We start from the raw sequence: 22,968 nt of genomic DNA on the forward strand, positions 1-22,968 counted from the left end.
CGTTAGTGTACTTAACACCTCGTATCACTAATCCCCCGGGTGGCATCTTAATACCTCGATACTTCACCCCGGATGGCGTCTTAACACCTCGACACTTCACCCGTTAATTTCTTGGAGTGGAATCTTAGCACCTCGATACTTCACTCTTGGTGGCGTCTTAACACATCGACACTTCACCCCGGGTGGCGCCTTAACACCTCAACACTTCACCCGTCATATTACGGAGTGGTGTCTTAACACCTCGACACTTCACCCCTGGGTGGCATCTTAACACCTCGATACTTCACCCCGAGTGGCATCTTAACACCTCGATGCTTCACCCGTCATATATTTCTTAGAGTGACATCTTAACACCTCGATGCTTCACTCTTTGTAGTTTTCGGAGTGGTGTCTTAGCACATCGACACTTCACTCATCGCGTGAAACGTGGTGTCTTAGCACATCGACACTTCACATCTCACGCTACACAAATAAATACATTATATACCTACGCATATAATTATTCCACTCACCTTAAGGATTCGGTGACAGTTTATACTTCCACAAGCTTCAAAGCAAAGTACCTAATACAATAAGTACTCAATCAACACACAAACTAGTTGGACTAAACACCAACAATTTACTCATGCGCATTTAATGATCTACTTGCATTAAATGACTCATTTATATCAAAACCGCCCATTTAAGGTCAAGACCACCATAAATCACTAAAAGCTAGTGATTAAGGTCCAACAACACAAACTAATACACAATTAGGGTATTTCATACCCATCTTTCCCAACTAGGTCAATTATTACCCATTTGATCATTTTAAAGTCAACACACCAATTTCGGGTCATCCTCTAACCCAAATAACACCCATTTGCTTAATAACTAGGTGTGCTAGTAATTAACTAACCAATTATGACTCAATAACCTCAATTATCACTTTGAAACCCTAGGTTAGTTACTATTGAGTCTTCATGACTCAATCTTACCCAAGAACACCCAAAATAACTAAAGATGGGTTTTATGTTCACCATTTACCCAAACCCTAACCCTTATATAAATTAAAGTAAGGAAATCAAGATTAGAACATACCACTACAATCACAACGTAGGTAGTGATTAGATGAACAACTTTAATACACGCGTTTTGGCCCGAAATCAACTTCTTCCTCCTTGATTTGAGCTTTCTCTCTCTCAAAGTGTTTCTCACTCTAGAACTTTAATTTGGGAGAGATGGTGTGGTTGGTGATAAGGTTGAATGTGTTTCAACCACCACCCAACTGGTCATTACAGCCCCAAACTCGTTTTCATGTGAAAGGACAACAATGCCCTTCATTTAACTTTAATTTAAAAAAGCAGGAATCTGTGCACAGGGCTAGTGCGCGGCGCGCACACTTAACCCTGCGCGGCGCGCACAAGGGTCTGGGCAGCTTCTGACTTCTGTTTAACTGCACAATGATACCCACACTCTATGTACCATATTTACACTGTTGTACAATAGACAATCGGGTCTTACATTTGCTACCCAAAGTCTATTCACCACTACTTCAATCACTAGCGAATCCAGAATGAAAATCTAATGGGGTTCTGAAATTTTTTTCAAAGCTAATTATGTTTGAAGGGTATTTTAATGGTTGTTTACCTCCAATAAATCATAAGTTTTTTTTTAAAATACGGGATTCCGTACTTAAATTTAGTGGTGTCCTACACAACTTAAAGAGTAAGTCGTATAAAATATTATCTTTCGCTTTAGGTTCTCCACTGGCTTCAGTCGTTTTTAGCCTGTCTCCCGGTTGAAGATTCGTGATTGGTCACTTGTGCTTGCTGCTCCATTCCGTAACACACAAAAAAGTGCATAAATATTAATGCATTATAATATACTTTATAGACATTTTCTTATTAGGCATTATAAAACGTATTAACAATGACTCTCAATACCGACGACTAAACAATAAAGGCAACATATAGACAACAAAATCAATTTCACAATAATACAAAACAATACAAAAATAAATATCAGCTTAAAAATCTAATAAGTCGAAAATGTACACCTAATTAAGAAATCGTAAACATACGACTCTTCAAATAATATACAACACTATTAAATTTAATTATATGACTCAATATATTTTTAAAATTTATGAATGTTTAAAGATAAAAAATTACTACAGTACCTCTAAATATAGTTAATTTTTAAAAAAGAGATTTAAAATCCCATTGAATTTTAATCTTAGAGTCATCCAAAATTAAGTTTAACACCTAATATATATATATATATATATATATATATATATATATATATATATATATATATATATATATATACTAATAAATTATTTTTTACTTCAACTTTTTGTCATATTTTATGTGTGTTGATGATGTAATAAAAAATGAGTAGCAACCACAAATTGTAGGTATAAAAAACCCCCAATTTGTCCCTCCGTCTCTCCTTGATCGGTTTTCAAAAAGGTTGTTGCACTCACTAACGAATTCTTTTTTCTTTTTCCTTTTCACTTGCTCCGTATTATTAACGTCTAAATTTCACTACAAAACTATCTGTATATTAATTAATTAATGATTCCTTTCTAAACTAGGGTTTGTTTGTTTTTTTTTCTTCCAGTAATTGATTGATGTTATTTATTCTTAAGGATCATCATTTTATATGTAAAACAGATATTGATCAGAAAGAAACAACAAGATAAGAATGGCGACGTTTGAATTATACCGGAGATCAACAATCGGAATGTGTTTGACTGAAACATTGGATGAGATGGTTTCCAATGGCGTTCTTAGTCCAGAGCTTGCTATTCAAGTCCTAGTTCAGTTCGATAAGGCATCTCTCCCCTTTCATACCCTATAATTAAAATTAATTAATTGTATCTATTTACTGATACGTTTTTTGTTTGTAATAATTTATATATGTATATGTATGTATAATTCAACTCCTTGTTGTGATACTTATTTACTTTCCTTTGTGGATCTGACCAAATGGAATCTGGTTTTGAACTGAAAAAGATTGTAACTGACTACTTATTGTTACATTACATTACATTACAGTAGTATATAAAAGAAACTTGATTTATTTATTTATTTATTTATTTATTTATTAGGAATGAAGGAAATGTTACGTTTTTACTATTTTTCATGATCTCAAGATGGCTGAGACTTGAGTTTTACAGTATTAATTAGAAAGAAAGCTACTAGAAAAAGTTTATTACTTATACTTATGGTAGCTTTCTCTCAAGATCCTACAAAAGAGAGAGAGCTTTCCACGCTTGGAGGAAAGTTGTGAAAATAGTAAAAATAGCCAAAGCTTTTTATATCACAGACTCGTGAAAGAGGTGTCATTGTTAGTATGTTACTTTCGTCATGTTAAAATTAACGAATTTGTACATCATTTTGTCCCACGTCAAGCTTGGCTTTTAGTGAGGAAAACCTGGGTACAAGCTAGCTTGACCCCGACAAGTGATAGCGTGGGATGTGTTTTGGGTCGTGCTTGGGTTTGGTCCAGGAACAACCGGTGTGTAGAGGCACCAAAGAGGACATTATCTTGCTATAATGGGCCGGTTTGAGATTCGAGTTGAAGTTGTAGCTTTTCTTTGTTGTTGTTATTGTGTGTGTGTGTGTGTGTGTGTGTGTGTGGGTGTGTGTGGGTGTGGTATTTGTGTTCTTCTTCATTTAGTTCAATGTATTATGTATTGTGTGAGGTTTGCGTATCAGTTCGTGATTACATTGTTTTTACTAATTGCAGTCGATGACAGAAGCTCTTGACAGCCAAGTTAAAAGCAAGGTGACCATCAAGGTACGAATTTATTTAAAATTTAACATTTCTCTCTAACTTTGTTACTTCTTTCCTAAAAATTACTTCACTACTCCATATAATTTTATGTAGTAAACACGAGACCACTATCCAAATACGTATGTTTGCTATATTTTTGGCAAGTGTTATTAAAAAGTTGTCACTTTCATGATAATAGGGGCACTTGCACACCTACAGATTCTGCGACAATGTGTGGACCTTTATAGTTCAAGATGCCACTTTCAAGTATGACGAAACCCAGGAGAATGTTGGTCAAGTTAAAATAGTGGCATGTGACTCGAAGCTGCTTACACAGTGATTCGTGCTCAGCATGTCATGTGTAGTGGCTGATAAAAGACGGTAGTTAATAAGTATTGTAGAAAAAGGGTACGACTGTATAATATAAAAAAGCGTGGGGAGGAGTTATGTTCTGTCATTGTACTTGCTACAACATGGCACGCAACAGAACCTCAAATAATCCTTTCAGCCTCTACTTGTGTAATACTTTGTCATAAGTGGTCCTTTTTTCTCTTTTTTGTTGTTGCTTCTGTTCTATGTTGTATTTAATGTAATATGGAGTAGAAGAAATGTAATGTCGCCTCTGTCTATGCTATGATTATTTGAGCCTTCATTTTAGTACAAGTTTCTTTTATTCCCCTTCAATTATGCAAAAACAAATTTGGTTAGGCAAAGCAAGTGTGGCCTACAAAACGGAAATCATGAACGAATGTTACTGTAACTACATACTTACAGAATGGTCAATTAAATAAAATAAAATATTAGGAGTATTTCCACCAGAGTTATAGAGAAGGTGATTCTTTGCCCAAGGGTTGAGTCTTTTAGGAATATTTCTTTCTTTTTCATCTGCCTTGTTAAATACTTCAACTTGCAGTATTATCAGAATCTCAGCTATGTAAAGTGTGAGTTTGCTTATTGCACCGCCTAAAGTCGTACTGTCCCACTATGGCATCCTTCAACTCAGGAAAATGTAATGAGGTGAAAAAAGTCGAACTTCCCAACGGAATGCTACTTCAGGTAAAAAGTTCACTTGTAATCAGATATTCTCCATAAACACGTGCACATATTAAATTTCAGGTCGAATATATATGATGTTATTTTCAAAGATGGTATGAAGGTATCACAAATTTAACTGTAACATTCATCTTTATGTATTATTCAATATTGGTAGTTAACAATATCGGTAGTTAAAAAAAAAAAAAAATTAAAAAAAAAAAAAAATTTTGCGACTCGGATAAAAGAGGCACATGGTTTTTAACATGTAAAGTTAAAAGCTATTTTGACATTAGAATCTAATACATATTACTGATTACTGATTTTTGAACTTCTGTTATGTTTGATTAGATCTATGTATCTGGATTTCTAAGTGGTCGCAATGCAAAAGTGAAGCTTCAACTTCAAAATTGTTCACATTCATGGATTCTCCACTGGGGTTGCATTTCCGATGGAAACAAGTTACTGGAACTTATTGGACATTATAGTTTTTGCTTTCTAAGTAGACATGGCAAAATGGGTGGTTCGGGTTAATGGATGAGACGTCAAAATGCATGATGGGTTGGGTTGTTCTCTAAGAAAGGGTCGGGTTGACATGAAACACTTGTATGATCAAATTGAAGATTCCTGTTAATAGATGGTGACTCAAATATGCTAAAAAAAAAAAAAAAAACAAAGTTATGTTATTTCGACAAAAATCTAACTAGTGTAAACCCCATGTGTACCTAGAAGCCGTTTTATTATAACTACAAATTGAGGGAGGTTTAATCAATAACAACTACACTATGTGCTACCTCTTTGACCCGTCAAGCTACACTTTATACCTGTTTGATTATTAGAGTCTTTGAGATAAAATATAGTAACCTGAATATCAATACATTTATAAGTAAATGGTTGGAATTTTCATGTCTATTGTGAATTAGTCATTTTTTTATTTTATGGTGTTTTTCTGTTGCAGAAAATGGGCTGTTCCCTCCTATATTCCTTGTGGAACATCGGTATATAAGAAAATGGCACTACGTACTCCATTTGTCAAGGTTGGTTTGTCCTCCGTCATTGTTACATTGTTCAGTAGATTTAAAGGGCTGCTTCTTAATTAGCTGATAATTTGACTTGTAGGAAGGAGATGCATTCGTAGTTGACATTGAGTTAAGGGACCCTAAGATGCACGCGATTGAATTTGTTCTTAAAGATACCAGACACAATAAATGGTTTATCTGAGTTTTTTATATTAAATCTTATGCTACTATGGACGGGCCTTGTTATTTACAATTTTTAGGTTCTGATTACTTTTTTTTTTGCATTGCTAGGTTAAAGATGAATGGAGCTAGCTTCTGCATCAACTTACATGAAGAAATTGATGTGCATCTCTATTTTTAGCATCTATCTATCTTCTTTTATCTGATTATTATTATTATTGTTATTATTATTATTATTGTTATTGTTATTGTTATTGTTATTGTTATTGTTATTGTTATTGTTATTGTTATTGTTATTGTTATTGTTATTATTTTTATTTTTATTTTTATTATCGCAGGTTGGCAATGATGGTACAGATTATGGTAAATGCTTGCTGAATGAAATGTCTGATAAGAAGGAGAAGGATGTTGAAAAGTCATTCAGATACAGGTACCTACAAATTTACTTGAGAACTGGGATGTAGTTAGTTAGTATAGACAAGTAGGTTTGTGAAGTTTTTTAGTAAGACGTTGGCTCACTGAAAAAACCGACAAACTTGAATGTGTTGGTTCATCTGACTGAGATGGATCGGCTTTGATATTATTTGAAAGGTTAAATTTGGATTTTGCGTGCAAAGCTGAGTGCAGACAAACACAAGTATTAGAAGGGCACATTTTATTCATGAACTCTGCAATATCTGTTTGATTAAATTTATATTTCATCTTCTTCTTATGTAATTGGTGATAGAAAAGAATCCTATAATTACCACCCGTGGCCTGCAGGTCTGGTTTCATTCCAAAACTCTCTACTACCTCTTCCACCTTCACTTGGAAAGGACTTCCTCCTCGAAACAACAATAAAAACAACACTTGGAGCAATATGTATGCAATGTCACTTCAAGAAGAAGAAGAAACCTTCTATAGTCACATGGTATGTGTGTACGTGCGTGCGTGTGTAGTTATTAAGTTGTTTTAATCTCGATCCAATGATATAATTAATTGTGTGGCAGCACAGAGTAAGTGGAACTTTACTTATCTTAATTGTATATTTCTTGAATGAATAGCACAAAACAGGTAACGCCATCCCTAAGTTTTCATAATTACTATCCTGGAGAACATCTCTAGACAATTACATGAATCTTATTATCTTTAGTAGCACATCTATTGGAATTCATGTAGTAGCACTGTAGCAGATGTTTCAGTTATCAGGGGATGGATGGAGTGTGTATAATTGTTGTTAGTTAGTGACTAAACTCAATACTTGATCTCATAGTTGTGTTCAGTTATTTGTACAACTTGATCTAATCCATTATTTTCCGAGTGTTGTAATAGGTTGGCGAAAAGTCATGCAGCATTAAATTCTTGAGTAAAGAGGTACCAGCATGGATAAGACTTCCTGCATCTGTTGTCATACCTTTGGGAGTTTTTGAGAAAGTATTGTCACAAGACATAAACAAGGTATATGAACATCATCTTTTTGAAATCTTTGTAATTAAGCTTTTAATTTCCACCTTTTTATTTGGTTGGTTTCTGTTAGTGCATGCATTTTACTTGATAGTTTCGATTTAGTAATATAAGTTGATAGAATAGAGGAAGAGAGATATTGAACTTGTATGTTCTGGTACATTTGATATCACTACATAAGCTTCCATTATATAGGAAGAACAATTACATAATATATCCTTATACTATAACTAGAGTATAACCTTATACAATTATAGTTGTCTAATATTCCCCCGCAAGCTAAGGACGGGTAACAACCTGTAGCTTGGATCGTAACTGGAGAAATCTTGGTGAGGACAATGGCTTGGTGAAGATATCAGCAATCTGATCATCAGTAGTTATAAACTGAACTGAAAGTTTTTGTTGAGCAACTCTTTCTCGAACAAAGTGAAAATCAACTTCTACATGTTTTGTACGTGCATGAAAGACTGGGTTAGCTGAGAGATACGTAGCGCCAAGGTTATCACACCATAAGGTAGGAACCGATTTAACAGGAACACGAAGTTCACGTAATAGATCTTGAAGCCATGTTAGTTCTGCAACCGTGTCAGCTAGGACTTTGTATTCAGATTCTGTTGAGGATCGAGAGACAGTCTTTTGTTTTCGAGCAGACCATGATACTAGGTTTGAACCAAGATATATAGCATATCCTCCCGTGGATCGACGGTCATCTGGACAACCTGCCCAGTCAGCATCAGAGAAGCTAGTCAGCGAGTTGTATGCTGAATCGGTATAGGCATGAAGCACTGTTCCGGAGTCGTGCATAAATCGTAAACCATAATTGGCAGTGCCTTGTAAATAACGGAGAATTCGTTTAACTGCTGACCAATGATTTATCGTGGGACAATGCATGTACTGACACACTTTGTTGACTGCGAAAGTGATGTCCGGTCGAGACAATGTAACATATTGAAGGGCACCCACAATTTGACGATATTGAACAGGGTTGTCAAATGTTGCACTATCACCAAGAGCAAGTTTGGCGTTGGTTGTCATTGGAGATGAAACTGGTTTAGCATTAGATAAGTCGGCGCGTTCCAAAAGTTCACGGATGTATTTGCGTTGTGATAGAATCATGTCATTACCATTCCTTGTGACTTCAATCCCTAGAAAATAAGATAAGTTACCCATGCCTTTAATAGCAAATGAGCGGCTGAGACTTTGTACAACCTTATCTATTTCCTTTGTATCGTTCCCTGTTAAAATAATGTCATCAACATACACAAGCATATATAGAAGAGTGTTCCCATTAGAGTAGATAAATAAGGAAGTATCCGTTTTCGACCCATGAAATCCAAGAGAATGAAGTGCTGTAGAGAGTCGATGAAACCATGCTCTAGGTGCTTGCTTTAATCCATATAAGGCTTTGTGAAGGAGGCACACATGATTTGGTGTAGCTGAATTGACGAATCCCGGTGGTTGTTGTAGATAAACTGTTTCGTGAAGATCACCATGTAAAAAGGCATTTTGTACATCAAGTTGCCTGAGGGACCATTTCTGAGACACAGCCAAGGAGAGAACAACACGAATGGTTGTTGATTTTACAACGGGGCTAAATGTTTCCTGATAGTCGATGCCTGGTTGTTGTCGAAACCCTTTAGCAACTAAACGTGCTTTGTAACGTTGTACTGCCCCTGTTTGATCCCGTTTTAATTTGTATACCCACTTGCAATCAACCACATTAGAATTTGGAACACGAGGTACTAGTGACCAAGTACCATTCCGCACCAACGCTGAATACTCTTCAGTCATGGCTTTACGCCAGTGAGGATCTTTGTTAGCAATGGTAAAATTTGCTGGTTCAGTGTCGGACGAGGGACCTCTTGTATGATAGGAGGTGACCTTATGTTGGTGGATTTGTTTTGGATTGGGGCGAAGATTGGCTGGTCGAGAACGAGGAGGTGGCTCAGTGTTTGTGGTAATGGTGGTAGTCGTAGCAGTAGTCTGAGGTAGTTGGTTGTGACTTTGTTTAGGTAGTGATGAGGAGGTTTCTGAGCGACGATGATATGTGTGAATGATAGGTGGTTTGATCGTGCCGTGTCCAAGCGGTGTAGTGGTGGTATTTTGTGGTTCTGGTGGGACAGAATGAGTTTTAGGAACTGTGGAAGGTGAATCTTTAGTTTGTGAGGTAGGATTTGGATATTTAGAGATGTAGGGATTGACTGGATGTGTAGAAATGGTTGTATTAGATTGTGTAAAAGGAAAAGATTGCTCATTGAATCGAACATGACGGGCTATATAAATATGATCCGACTTTGGGTCGAAACATCGATAGCCATGATGGGCAGTACTGTAACCAAGAAATACACAAGGTGTAGATCGAAAATCCATTTTGTGGTTGTTGTATGAACGAAGATGAGGGTAGCATTGGCACCCAAAAACTCGAAGAAATGAAAAATCAGGTTTATGTTTGAACACATGTTCAAAGGGTGAGGTTGCTGAGTTTGTTCTGGATGGCATTCGATTGATAAGATATACTGCAGTTCCAAAAGCAAAATGCCAAAAACGTTGTGGTACATGTGATTGAGCGAGTAGAGTAAGACCGGTTTCAACAACATGGCGATGTCGTCTTTCAACCAAACCATTTTGTTCACTTGTATGAGGACAGGAAAGACGATGATTGATGCCTAGTGGAGAAAAGAATTGAGAGAGATTTCTAAATTCACCTCCCCAATCAGTTTGGACAGATTTGAGTTTGGTCTGAAATTGTCGTTCAACCATTGCAACAAATTGCTTAAAGGTGGCGTAAACATCAGATTTGAGTTTTAATGGGAAAAACCACATAAATCGTGAAAAGTGATCAACACACAGCAAAAAGTATTTGTGACCATCGAAGGAGGTAATAGGCGCAGGTCCCCATACATCACAAAAGACTAAATCCAAAATGTGCGAACTTTTATAAGTAGATGGTAATAGATGAAGTTTAGAGGATTTTCCAACATTACATGAATCACAAAAGGTGGTTGTAAACTTATTTTGTAAAGGCAAATGATATTTAGATAACATGGACTTCAAAAGTTGTGGATGTGGATGTCCGAGTCTTTGATGCCATGTAATTGAAGATGCACGGGTAGTGGAGAATGCTACTTTGTGAACTTGTGAAGACTGAGGAAGATGGAAGGAGTAAAGACCACCATTACTTGGACCCATGAGGAGGGTAGTGTGTGTAATCTTGTCCTTCACAGCAAAGAAAGTCGAGTGAAATTCAAAATACACATTGTTATCAAGACAAAACTTTTGTACAGAAAGTAGTTTATGTTTTATTTCAGGAACATGAAGTATGTCTTTGAGGGAAAAGGTTTTGTTTGGAGACGAAAATTGTGAGGAACCAACGTGTAGAATGGGTAAACCCTTACCATTGCCAACATGAAGATTGTCCTCACCGTAGTAGACCTCGGAGTTGCCAAAGTTGGATAGGTCTGGAGCAACATGGTGACTAGAGCCTGTGTCTGGGATCCAAGAGGTTGACGCTTGGGAGCGATAGTCTGTAAAGTTGGCTGAAGGTGACTGTCGTCTCATAGCAGCAGGGTTACGATTAGGACATTGAGATGGGATGTGCCCAATCCCACACCTGTTGCATGTGCCAAAAACTGTGTTTTGATTAGAAGCCCAGTTAAATGAATTTCGATTACCTGCTTGATTTCTGTTGTTATAGTTGCCTCTTCCACGTCTGTAATCACGTCCACGATCACGGTTATTGCCAGATCGGTTAGTGTACATGGCTTGTGCAGCCGGTGTATGGGCAGGTTGAGCTTGTAGTCCAAGTTGAGATAAAAGCAATTGTATGGCTTGAAGCTGATCTGTTTGTGAAGCGGGCAAGACATTATTAGGAGCTGGTGAATTGCGACTTTGTGTGCTAGTCGTGAATGCTTGAGCTGAAGGAATGTCGGGTACAGATTTCTTGATCATGTAGTCGTGGTCTGATAGCCGACCATGAAGGTCTACAAAGGTAGGTGGCTTTTCGCGGCCCAGAAGGCTTGATTTTAAACCGTTGTATTCCTCTCGTAGTCCTGATATAACTAGCATCACCAAATCTTTTTCTTTCATCTTTTCACCTATGTTAGCGAGCGCAACATCGTATTCTTGAGTCCTAGTTAGGTAGTCTGCGGTTGTTTCATCTGGCTTCATCTGTAGTCTGAGAAGCTGGGTTTTCAAAGTGTATTCTCGAGAGGAAGTGTGAGGAGCGTAGGCACGCTCAAGGGACAACCAGAGATCACGAGACGTTACTCCTTGAACATGTTGGAATGATGCTTCGGATATGGTAGAAATGAGGAGCATTCTTATATGAGCATCATTAGAGACCCAATTAATGTAATTGGGGTTTGGTGTTTGAGACTGTGTTTCTTCATCTTTTTCTGATGATGGGACATTTTTAGGTGGACAAGGGATTGTGCCATCAATATAGTCAAATAATTTGTTTGTGACGAAGAACGGTTGAACCATTGTCTTCCAGTAACCATAGTTTGTGGGAGATAAGGTGAAACCAAATTTGTGAGAGTTGTGTGCGGCTTTCTCTGTTGGAGTAAAGGTAGCTAACATTGTCATTTTCAGAAATAGATAAAAGATAAGGTAATAAATTTTTATTTTTATTTTTTTTTTCTGGCTTTTTTTTTTTGCCTTTTTTTGCCTTTTTTTTTTTTTTTTAATAAAAAGTATAAATTAAAAATATAAATATAAGATAACTATAACTATTAGAGTTAGATAGGAAAGAGAGTACGGAGTAACACTGTATAAAAAAAGGAAGGATGAAAGTTAAAAGACTTAATTTTTTTTTTTTCGTTCCACAGCTGAACAAACAAGACCGTAGGTGTACAGTTGTGAAAGGCGGCGGTTGACGGTGGTTCGGAGCCGGAAAAATCTGAAAATTTCAGGGATTGATCGGAATTTGATTCCTAACGTAGTGGTGTTAGCGGTTTTCTCTGATTTTGTCCGGATCGTTCTCGATCGAAAAAGAAAGTCGAAAATATCCGGCAACTGTGGTGGCGCGTGGAGGCGCGTGTACTGGCGGTTGTGGCTGAATCTTCTGTGCGTGTGTTCGGAAATTAATTCCGCATGTAGCTGGGTTGTTAATTTGGCCGATTAAGGTTGTATTGAGTTGCGGTGATTTTGTGGGTTGACCGGATTTAGTTGTTATGACCTGAAAAGCTCGTTTCTGATGTGAACGTTCCGACAATGCTGCATTCACAGAGCATACTTTGATTTTTAAAGGTCAGTTTTTTTTTTTTTTTTTGTTCCGGGACTGTTGCTGCCGGAATAGTAGCTGCCGGAATTGTTACCGGAATAGTGGCTGCCGGAATTGTTGCCGGACTTAGGCCTTTACAGCTCTTGATACCATATAAGTTGATAGAATAGAGGAAGAGAGATATTGAACTTGTATGTTCTGGTACATTTGATATCACTACATAAGCTTCCATTATATAGGAAGAACAATTACATAATATATCCTTATACTATAACTAGAGTATAACCTTATACAATTATAGTTGTCTAATAAGTAATACAACTGTCATAAATTTTTAAAAAAGGTCTGTACTGGTACAAATGAATAGTATAAAAAGGTGTACTGTATGTGCTTTGGAGGAATTCATGCCTCCTTTTTCTTCATAGCTAGCTTTATCAGTCAGTCTGATCCCGGCTTATTATATTTCTCACTTTATATCTTTAGTCAGTCTCGTGAAACTACAAGTTGCACGCACACACGTATGTACGTATGTATGTATGTATGTATGTATGTATGTATTAATTATTATTATTATTATTATTATTATTATTATTATTATTATTAGTATTAGTATTAGTATTATTATTATTATTATTATTATTATTATTATTATTGTTGGTGGTGGTGGTGGTGGTGGTGGTGGTGGTGGCCGTGGCCGTGGCCGTGGCGGCGGCGGCAGCGGCAGCGGCAGCGGCAGCAGCAGTTGTAGCAGTAGTTGTAGTAGTAGTTGTTGTAGTCAGTCCACTAAATTCATTCCTCAGGAAGTAGCAAAGAAAATTGTGTCCCTTCGTGAACATCAACATACATGGGACGTTTCAAAGACTAAGATGATTCAAGAAACTATTATGCAAATGAAAGCTCCTCGCAGAATGGTAATATGACTATAGCACCCTGCTTCGTCATAGCGTGCGTGTGTTCATAGCTTGTTTTCATTAATCATATATTCATATAGTTACAGAATGGTTGTATTTTAATAGGACATTGATATATCCACCATTATTTTTTATACATCCACCATAATTATGCATTAACAAGTTGTACAGTACAACATGTTCGTGCATATTTTATTTTATGGTGGATGTATCAAAAATGGTAGTGGGTATATCACCACCCATTTTAATATGTTCAGATTTCCATCCTCTTCTCATAATCTTTCTAAATGAACAGTTTACTTTCAAGTTTATATTATGTTAATTATTTTTGAAAAGACTGTATTACCCTTAAATTAAATAGAAGTTGGTCATGATAGACAAAATCCTAACATTGGCGAATCTACATGTAAGGGTGTGGGGTCCTATGACCCCACTACTTTTAAAATTTTTTATAACATGCACTCTTTAAATTATGTAGGACACCACTAAATTAAAATATAGGACCCCATATATTTTTAAAATTTGTAGTTTTTTGAAGGTAAACAACCATTAAAGTATCCTCTCAAATGTAGTTAGAGTTAGCTTTGAAAAAAAAAAAATTTAGGACCCCATTTAGTTTTCATCCTGGATTCGCCACTGAATCCTAATAAACTTTTTTTAAAATTTGGAGAACATTGAGGTTAGGAGGAAAATGAAGAGTTCAAAAATACCTTGGCCTCGATGTCCCGGAGAGGATACTTGGAATCACATTTGGTTAGCAATCAAGAAGGTATGTAATGTATGTTTCTCATCTTAAAAGTGGTTCGTGAATTTATACTTTTATATTTATTATAATCTTAAACATCCAAATTAAAATTTGGGTAGTTTTTTTTTTTACTTCAGAAAATTTTGTCCATAAATTTGGCCTGTATCTCTTCTCTTCAAGATATCAAAGGCATTTTTGTTTTAACATTTGCTCTCTTACCCATCCATATCCAGGTTTGGGCTTCTAAATGGAATGAAAGAGCATTTATCAGTTGCATAAGAAAAAACAAAAATCACGATGAACTATGCATCGGTATATTAATTCAGGAACATATTAGAGCTGATTATGCCTTTGTGACGTACACAACTCATCCTGTATCTCGAGACTCATCTGTGATATACACAGAGGTGCATACGATTCCAAGTAAATCTTAGAGTATGAGATTTTGCCAATGGGGTTTTCATTGTGCTACACGACGTTCTTTAAATCATTCACATGATAAATTGAAACAAACGAGGCTATTTATACAAACGGACTTGAAACTTCTACATTTAGTTGTAAATGAGTCGGATACTTGGATTTGGGTTATGTTATATATCCAACAGGTCAAATGGGCCAAGTTTAAGCACCTAAACAAGAAGATAACAGGGTGATGTACGGGTCAAACCGGTTGAATGTCATCCAAAGTCTGTATCCAGATATATTAAATCCTGAAAATTGCCTTTTGAAATTGGTTTGCATTGTATTTTCATATCTCAGTGTTTTAATTGTTTTTGGCCGATAATAATAATAATTAATATGTAGAATTCGAAAGTGGATAAAAAGATGTTTTGCAGATTAGGTCAACTTGTTTAGACCTGCACTTAAAATTATACATTCGGACTCATTGTTTGATCCAGCCATTTTAATATTTCCAAATTAACTAGACCGTTGATTGCTAGCTGCTAATTATATTGATCCATGAACAGATTGTCAAGGGCTCGGTTGAAACTTTAGTTGGTCCTTCTGTGGGGCGTGCCATGAGTTCTTTCACTAATAAAGATGATCTTAATTCTCCCACTGTAAGCATGTATATATTGTTACGTTATATACCAATATAGATTTCATATTTGCACGTGAAGCTGAATTTCCTGTCCATTTTATAATGTGACTTTTAGGTTACTTGTTACCCAAGCAAATCTACTGGATATTACACCACAAATAACAAGAGGTCGATCATCCTTAGGCCAGATTTAATATCTGAGAACACGAATGGATATACCGAGGTGGACGGTATATATGACAGGTATGTATGTTATCTGGAAATTCAGTTTTTATGAGTCTCAAGAAACTTAGTACGTATGGCTTAGTGTCTGTCCAAAAGTCTGGGTATGTAACTGAAGATGTTTTAATAGTAGTTTTTATTGTATGTGCCTAATAAAGTGAAGAGTTTAGTTGAGTCCAAAATATCCTAAGTATGTATGTGTGCGTAGACCCCTGCACAATGAAATTGAGCCAAAGCTCAAGCGTATGTAATGGACAAGTGTAGAGACCAAGCCTAGCGAGAGGCTTGAGCCTTAGATGAGCATGCCCCAACCACATACTTATTTCACGAGCTGATGTTTGAGGCAACCACATTCGATCGGTCAGTTACATACGCATGGATGTTATTTTGCAGTGTGTCATTAACGGAAAAGAAGGAAGAAGTTGTGGTGGATTACTCGAGAGATCCAATGGTAATTGATGTGCATTTTCAATCGTTGATTCACTCAAGAATTGCAGAAGCTGCAAAGATTATCGAGGATTTGTATGGATGTGCTCAAAACATTGAAGGGGTGGTGCGTGACGGACAAGTATATGTTCTTCAATGCAAGCCTTTATTATTGTTTTGATATTCAATTCAAGTAGCTTAAACGGTTAACCACATAATCTCTTAATTAATATGCATGTGTAATATAATGGTTACAACTTTATATTTATTATTATTATAATGATAATGATGATTTATTAGTACAAAATCTTTGTATTAATATTGATTCTAATTTATATATACTCCGTAATGCATTATTACATTATTAATTAAAGTGTATTCAAGAAGGTGATTCATCTTGCTAGCTTCATTATTAATTAATAGTATCGATTTATATACTTATATGCTAAATATAAAGAGAAAAAAAATGATACAATTCAGGTTCAGAGTCAAAACATCTAGTTGATTGAGCTAGATATGAGATGTGTTGAAACATATTCTAAAGGTCAAGTTTTGTACGAAGGTGACATATCCACCAATTAAGTAATTGTATTATAATAACAACATGTCAGGAAAATCAGACAGATGATGTACAGACTGTACAGTATGCTTTCAAAACAAAGGGTTACTCACTTGGTCGCATACTTGGTGGCTACTGACCGGACTGGAGTGGCTACAGAGTTAAAAGCAACATTTTCAGACCATAACATAAATGGGCTCACTATTTGATTTACCACTAGAAATTAAAGAAGGAAGTTGAATCTATATGTACGTTACGTACGTACATAGCTGCTGATGTAACTTCTTGCTCACAAGGAAATCAACAACATATCTATCTATGGTTACACCTAAATAAACTCAGTAACTAATACACATATTCTAACTAGAAACATAAAGAAAAAAGTAATAATAAAAAGAGTACATATTGTACGATGTAGTTGAGTGAATGTGTGTGTTAATTTTCAACAACACATAATTTCAAACTGAATCTTTGAGACCATGGACCACTTCTATCATCAACTGCCTTTTCCCTTCAGGTACCAGCAGCAGAAAAAACAAGGATGATATTTATAATAATAATGAATACAGTGCGTGCATGTCTTTCTTTGTCTTGTCGCTATAAGTGTTGAAAGCCCCAATAAAAGCATTGATCATTGACATGTATTTGGAGCAAACACCCCGATCCGAAGACATTGAGACAAACCTTAACCCACGACACTAAAACCACCGATAAATTAAGGAACATGCCATCACTCTGCTCGGGACTAAAAAGGTATGAGCCTCGAAGACAAAAACATGTCAAGGGTTGTTTGTAGTCGCTAATTGATGCTTCTCATCTTAAAATAGCTTGGCATTATAAAGTGCAAAAGTGGTATATGAACTATAAGATTCTGCCATATGTAGCTTTGCCCACTGTTGTAACTTGTAAGAAAGCAGATTACTTCACGATTAATTCCTGATTACTCATATTTAAGAGCAGTCTGTTCGGATTTTCAAAATTCGTTTACTTAATCAGTCAACATCGATTGATGGGTCAAAATCGAATTTGGTAATCGAAGTCGGTCAAAGTCAAAATTGGTCAACATTTTAACATGAAATTAAACTAGAACTTCAGAATTTTTGAACAAAATGGACAATTTTAGACAATTATGTTAAAGTTTATGTTTATGGTTTTCTTCTATATTTTTACATATAATTTTTGAAATTTAATATTTAAATGTATAAATTACGATCCGATTAATCTCCGAATTGCCGATTAGGCGATTACTCCTTCCAAAGTTCAACCAGTTAATCCCCGAATAACGAATTTTGAAACCTTGGTTTTGCATATCTATGGGGTGGTATTGGCTCTTTATATGTTTGAAAGTCAATCTAAATAGGTCCAGTTATTTGTAAGTTGCTTATTGTATGATTAGCAATTGTGGAGGTGTTGTTCATGTTGATGGATGGTGTGTAGATTGATTGTAGCTGGTTAATCACGCTTTGATTTGGTGATTCATATTGATAAGTTATGTGACAAATGTGTGAAGAATAAAAGTTATAATCAAGAGTTTGTTGCTGTATTTAGAGAAACTGGAAGTTGAAATCAGTTATAGTTAAAACATCATCTTGATGCGACTAGTTTGATTTGCAGTCTAGTTGATTGTAATAGTTGCAAAGAAATAGTTTTCATTTAGGCTCTGTGATTCTTTGGTGTTGGTTAATTAGTGTTTGAAGATAGTTCTAGCAACTACCTGCTACTAATGTATATTCAAAAATACAATTGGGTTAAGGAATTAACTATTTAGTGGAAGCGATCGTCACGTTCAAATTAATGCATTAGATATAGTAGGTCGTCGATTTGTTGATGTGGACGCTCCATGAGGGTGGTGTTGATAGATACATGATGACAGTTGTTATGTTCTATATGCCGCAAGCCTGCAACTCATATATATGACTGGTATGACTGGTATGGGTTGGGTGGTCGTCTGATCTCGAATTCCTCAAATTCCTTGGCCGAAAGTCGATTTGCTGGATGTTCATAGGCATGTAAAAGTGAGTTCCTTCACGGTCTCCACCTCTAATTCCTTAGTCTCTCGTGTCCATATCCACATCAACCTGTTATAGATGTATTTCTTGTTAGCCAAAATTTTTGATTTATCTAATAATTTTATTTTCATTTCTTTCTTTCCCTTTTAATCCATGTAATCTCAGTTCTATCAGTTTTATATTTGTCAACCAAAAACCTGATGAAAGCACAAGTATACAAGTTCAAACAGAATATAACACACATCAATCGCAATAACGAGGCGGTGTTCAGCGTTCCATCAAAATAATTATCTATTTTCAATAAAATGACCAACAATTTATAGTTTCACTTGCAACAAAGAAAGGGTATCACAAAGTGGTCAACGATGAGATCCAAATCAATCATCAATCAATACATCTATAATAGCTACGACATTATTATTGTATATACAATATAAAAAACAAGCACACAAGTTTATGTTCTAACACACTACTTTATATATACAAGTTATATGGATTCAGGTTATTTTTCGAGCATATAGGTTTGCATCTAAACCGTCTCCAGACCTGAACCCGACCAAAAGTGTAAGGTTTCGGGGACGGGCCTTTTTATCATCTCTAATTAAACGGGTCAAAACCGTCCCAAAAAAAAGAAGATACATTTCAAAACTTTATTTTTCATGACTACAACTCATCTTTTAACGTTTCTAAATATGCTTATTTTTGTTTTCTTTAAGATTTGATGAAAGATGAATGAACCTCTAGAGGGTACGTTTGGAAACAAGGTTTGAACCAGATTCCACAACAATAGTGGAAGACTCGAGTCGCAAACGGCAACGACAAAAGTGGGAGAGCCGAATATGCACTAGCGCCACTTGTCGTAATCAGATTTCTCATCAAGAGCACTTACTTGTACTAAGGCTCCCTATCATCCGAGTATAGATGTACGGACAGTAACCAACGTATTGAAATGTCATTAACGGTAAACGAAAATAAATTCAAAATTAAATATGACAAGAACATTGAAAGTGTCTTCTTTTACTCCGTAGTATATTATATAATTACGATTACTATTGCGAAGTATTTTGGTGGTAGCATTACGAATTCCATTTTGTTGAAAAAAACATACTGATGATGAGAACCACGAACCATATGGCAGCTGCATATGTAACATTTAAGTTCTGAAAAAGGATGCGCCCATCACAAACTCAAGAATGTGGTTAACCAATTCGACCCCACAAATGCGGGATATATATTGGAAACATATAAGGATTACATCTCTTTCGTTCACCTGGTAAAAGATAATACTACCAAGTGTATTCTTTCTAAGAAGTTCATCTACACGGCTCTGTGATTTCTGTTGTAAAGCATATCACTAATCACCTACTCATTAATCAACGGTATGTAATGTCTTTAGTATTATTTTAGGTTATCATTGTACATCAAATATATCTTGTTGTTGAAGTTATTAATGAATATATATACACGAGAACAGTGACATATCGGGTCTACACACTTACAGTACTTATTCCAACAATCAAGCTGAAGATCATGGCGTGGCCTTTTCCCTAGTTTCTTCTCAAACATTTCAAATACGAGTGATGAGTGTAGCCTGAAAGTATCATTTCTTCGTTGTCAACGAGTTCGTAGGCTACAATACCACTCCCCTTGCGACGCTTGACTTGTTCACAATTAAATCCCTGAAAAAATACGTTTTTCTGCCCTTCAAAATCCCTGAAACATGTCAATCAAATAAACTTCAATTTAATTCAATAAAATTATACATATATGTGCATTTATAAACTAGTATTACATAAAGGTATGCTCATCTTTTTATAGGGCAATTATGTCATGTTATATGACTTTAACACATTGGTACTTATATATACATTAGTAATGCGGACATGAATACAACTAAATCTACTCCCCGTGCATCCATTAATCTCAGTTCGCCCCTCAGAAGAAATCTCTCTTGGAAATAATATCAGATATAGAGGTTTAAATCGCAAAAACTCTAACGTCATTCTTGTCCACCCATCCAACATTGTATAAGTGATAAAATAGGTAGCCACATATTCAATGGGTGAGTGAACAGAAATGGTGTTCGAGTTTTTGCGACTTAAACCTCTTATATGGCATCATTTCCAAAAGAGATCTTTTCTGAGTGACGAACTGAGATCAATGAATGCACATGGGGTAAATTTAGCTGTAGATGCATCCACATTTCTAATGTATCAATAAAAATGTCAAAATCAGATAACATGACATAATTACCATTTATAAAGACATGCATACCCTTATATAATACTCATGTACAAATGCACATACATACATATAATTTTGTTGAATAGAATGAATTAAATTGAAGTTTACTTAATTGAAATGATTCAGGTTTTTTAAAACAAGAAAAATATACCATTTTAGGGATTTAATTATGATCAAGTGAAGCGTCACAAAGGGGAATTGCAATGTAGCCTAGTAACCCGTTGGCTACAACGAAGAAATGATACTTTCAAGCTACACTATCTGTCATTCGTATTTAAAATGTTTGAAAAGAAACCGGGGAAAAGGTCACAACATGATTCGCGTGTATGTATTTATTAATCACTTCAACAAAAAAGATAGGACTAATTTACAATGATAATTTAAAATAATACTAAAGACATTACATACCATTGATTGATGTATAAGTGATCAATGATATGTTTTACATTTAAGTCGGAGACGGGTAGATGAACAGCCGACAAAGAATATAATACGTAGTATTAACCTTCGTCGGGTGAAAGAATGAAAAATCGTCCCTATATTCTTCCAATATATGTCCCGCATTTAGGGGAACGAACCGTACAGAGTGACACAATTTTGTGCTTTGTATCGATATGCTAATCGATTATGTATTTACTACCGATAGAAAGATTAGGGAAAAGAAACAGCGCTTATAAATATAAAAAATAAAAGGTAGCCCAATGTGTCTGACCTGAAAACATAAAAAAGAAGAGCCTTCGGACCAACACAACAACTACAAATAGCCGGTAACCACAAACAAAAGAACCAGACCAACATCAGAAAATCGAACACGGTGTTCGCCGCCTACACCACATAAAGAGAATAAAGACCGGAAATGGAAACCGGCGAGATCTAAAACAGGTCTGAAGGACCCAAATCCGGTAAGATAACGAGAGATCCGTTCATCCAATACATAAAGACTCATGTTCAAAGAATGCCAGAGAAGATCTCGGCATTCGCCGCGGTGAACTGAACATTCGAATGTAAGCAACCGGAACAAAACAAGAAAAGAAATAGAGAAAAAGAACCCAGACAAAGGCGACAATACCAACAAACCACCAAGAGCTGTCGAGAAAAAGGGGACAAAAGAGAGATGGTCGGCCGGAAATCGCATCTGGTACCGGAAAAAAGAGTAAAAATGAAAAGAAAAGTCCAAACCACCGGTGAGACGCCGGTGGCCGGAGAAGGAGACTTACCAAAGGCTACAAAGCGGCGGAGGAGCAGGAGCTACGCTGGGAGAGGAGCTAAATGCGAGGTGGAGAAATCGTCTTGCGTATAGTTTTGGTTGGTATTTATTTCCGGGGTACCTTTTCCAAACCCTACAAAGCATTCTATGGGTATGTTGGGCCTTCCTAATTCTATCAAATAGGCTCGGGTTTCTCTTGTTTAGGATTGGGAGGCTCGGAGCCTTCTCATTGTACTGGGCCACAACTTCTTTTCTATTTAGCCCACCTAATACACCTTTCTTTGCAATGGTGATTTCTAAATCATATTGGGGACTTGATGTTTACAATGCCAAAAACTTCCCTATCTACTCAGCTGATTTGTTTACTCGGAATGGGCAGCCTTACAATATCTGCCAAAATAGATAATGATGAATATGTAAAGCAAGGGAAAGTTAATCTGAGTACGTCTTTCGCTTTGACTTATGGTTTTGGATTTTCTAACATTGCATCAACGCTCACTCATGTTCCTCTTTTTTACGGAAGGTCAGTATCTTAATTCATTTATCATATATTTTCAAAGGGTAATATATTTCCCTGTAAATAATAATTAATAGCATATGTATCTAGCTATATATTAATGTCAAATGTCGACGTACTATATATATATATATATATATATATATATATATATATATAGGGGAAGGATCAATGGGGAAGTAACCATTCGGGGGGAAGCGGGGGGAAGCAAAATAAAAAAAAAAAAATTTCATTTTTTTTGAATTTTTTTTTTCCGGCATCAAGATCACTCGAAAATATGAACATTTAGAAGAGACACTTCGTGATGAATGTTATTATTTAGGCGAAAAAACGATCGACAAAAATAACATTCAAGATAATATTGTTCGTGAAGAATATGAACGTTTTTTTTCCATGTTTTGTGAAGTAAAATTTAGCCCGATTTAG

The 22,968-nt window shown here is 35.9% G+C and overlaps 2 protein-coding genes across 2 annotated transcripts; both read left to right on the forward strand.

Moving 5' to 3' along the window:
• Positions 1 to 2,336: 2,336 nt before the first annotated feature.
• Positions 2,337 to 4,422, forward strand: LOC139847464 (transcription initiation factor IIA subunit 2). Its single transcript, XM_071837134.1, has 4 exons — positions 2,337 to 2,456; positions 2,661 to 2,820; positions 3,739 to 3,789; positions 3,965 to 4,422. The coding sequence occupies exons 2-4, from the start codon at positions 2,692 to 2,694 to the stop codon at positions 4,103 to 4,105; spliced, it is 321 nt and encodes a 106-aa protein (XP_071693235.1). The 5' UTR covers positions 2,337 to 2,456; positions 2,661 to 2,691; the 3' UTR covers positions 4,106 to 4,422.
• A 1,509-nt stretch (positions 4,423 to 5,931) lies between these two features.
• LOC139847720 (alpha-glucan water dikinase 2-like) lies at positions 5,932 to 16,298 on the forward strand. Its single transcript, XM_071837443.1, has 10 exons — positions 5,932 to 6,008; positions 6,108 to 6,159; positions 6,335 to 6,426; positions 6,759 to 6,906; positions 7,308 to 7,433; positions 14,242 to 14,340; positions 14,550 to 14,723; positions 15,285 to 15,377; positions 15,474 to 15,601; positions 15,974 to 16,298. Exons 1-10 carry the CDS (start codon positions 5,962 to 5,964, stop codon positions 16,185 to 16,187), a joined length of 1,173 nt encoding a protein of 390 aa, XP_071693544.1. The 5' UTR covers positions 5,932 to 5,961; the 3' UTR covers positions 16,188 to 16,298.
• Positions 16,299 to 22,968: the final 6,670 nt, after the last annotated feature.

The sequence above is a fragment of the Rutidosis leptorrhynchoides genome, chromosome 5, assembly GCF_046630445.1.
Source record: "Rutidosis leptorrhynchoides isolate AG116_Rl617_1_P2 chromosome 5, CSIRO_AGI_Rlap_v1, whole genome shotgun sequence".
Classification (NCBI taxonomy): domain Eukaryota; kingdom Viridiplantae; phylum Streptophyta; class Magnoliopsida; order Asterales; family Asteraceae; genus Rutidosis; species Rutidosis leptorrhynchoides.

Coding starts and splice junctions, on each gene's coding strand:
- LOC139847464 (XM_071837134.1), top strand. CDS start 2,692: ATGGCGACGTTTGAATTATACCGGAGATCAACAATCGGAATGTGTTTG. Junction 2,821..3,738: donor TCCTAGTTCAGTTCGATAAG/GCATCTCTCCCC, acceptor TACTAATTGCAG/TCGATGACAGAAGCTCTTGA. Junction 3,790..3,964: donor AAAGCAAGGTGACCATCAAG/GTACGAATTTAT, acceptor TCATGATAATAG/GGGCACTTGCACACCTACAG.
- LOC139847720 (XM_071837443.1), top strand. CDS start 5,962: ATGCACGCGATTGAATTTGTTCTTAAAGATACCAGACACAATAAATG. Junction 6,009..6,107: donor GATACCAGACACAATAAATG/GTTTATCTGAGT, acceptor TTGCATTGCTAG/GTTAAAGATGAATGGAGCTA. Junction 15,378..15,473: donor ATGATCTTAATTCTCCCACT/GTAAGCATGTAT, acceptor TGTGACTTTTAG/GTTACTTGTTACCCAAGCAA.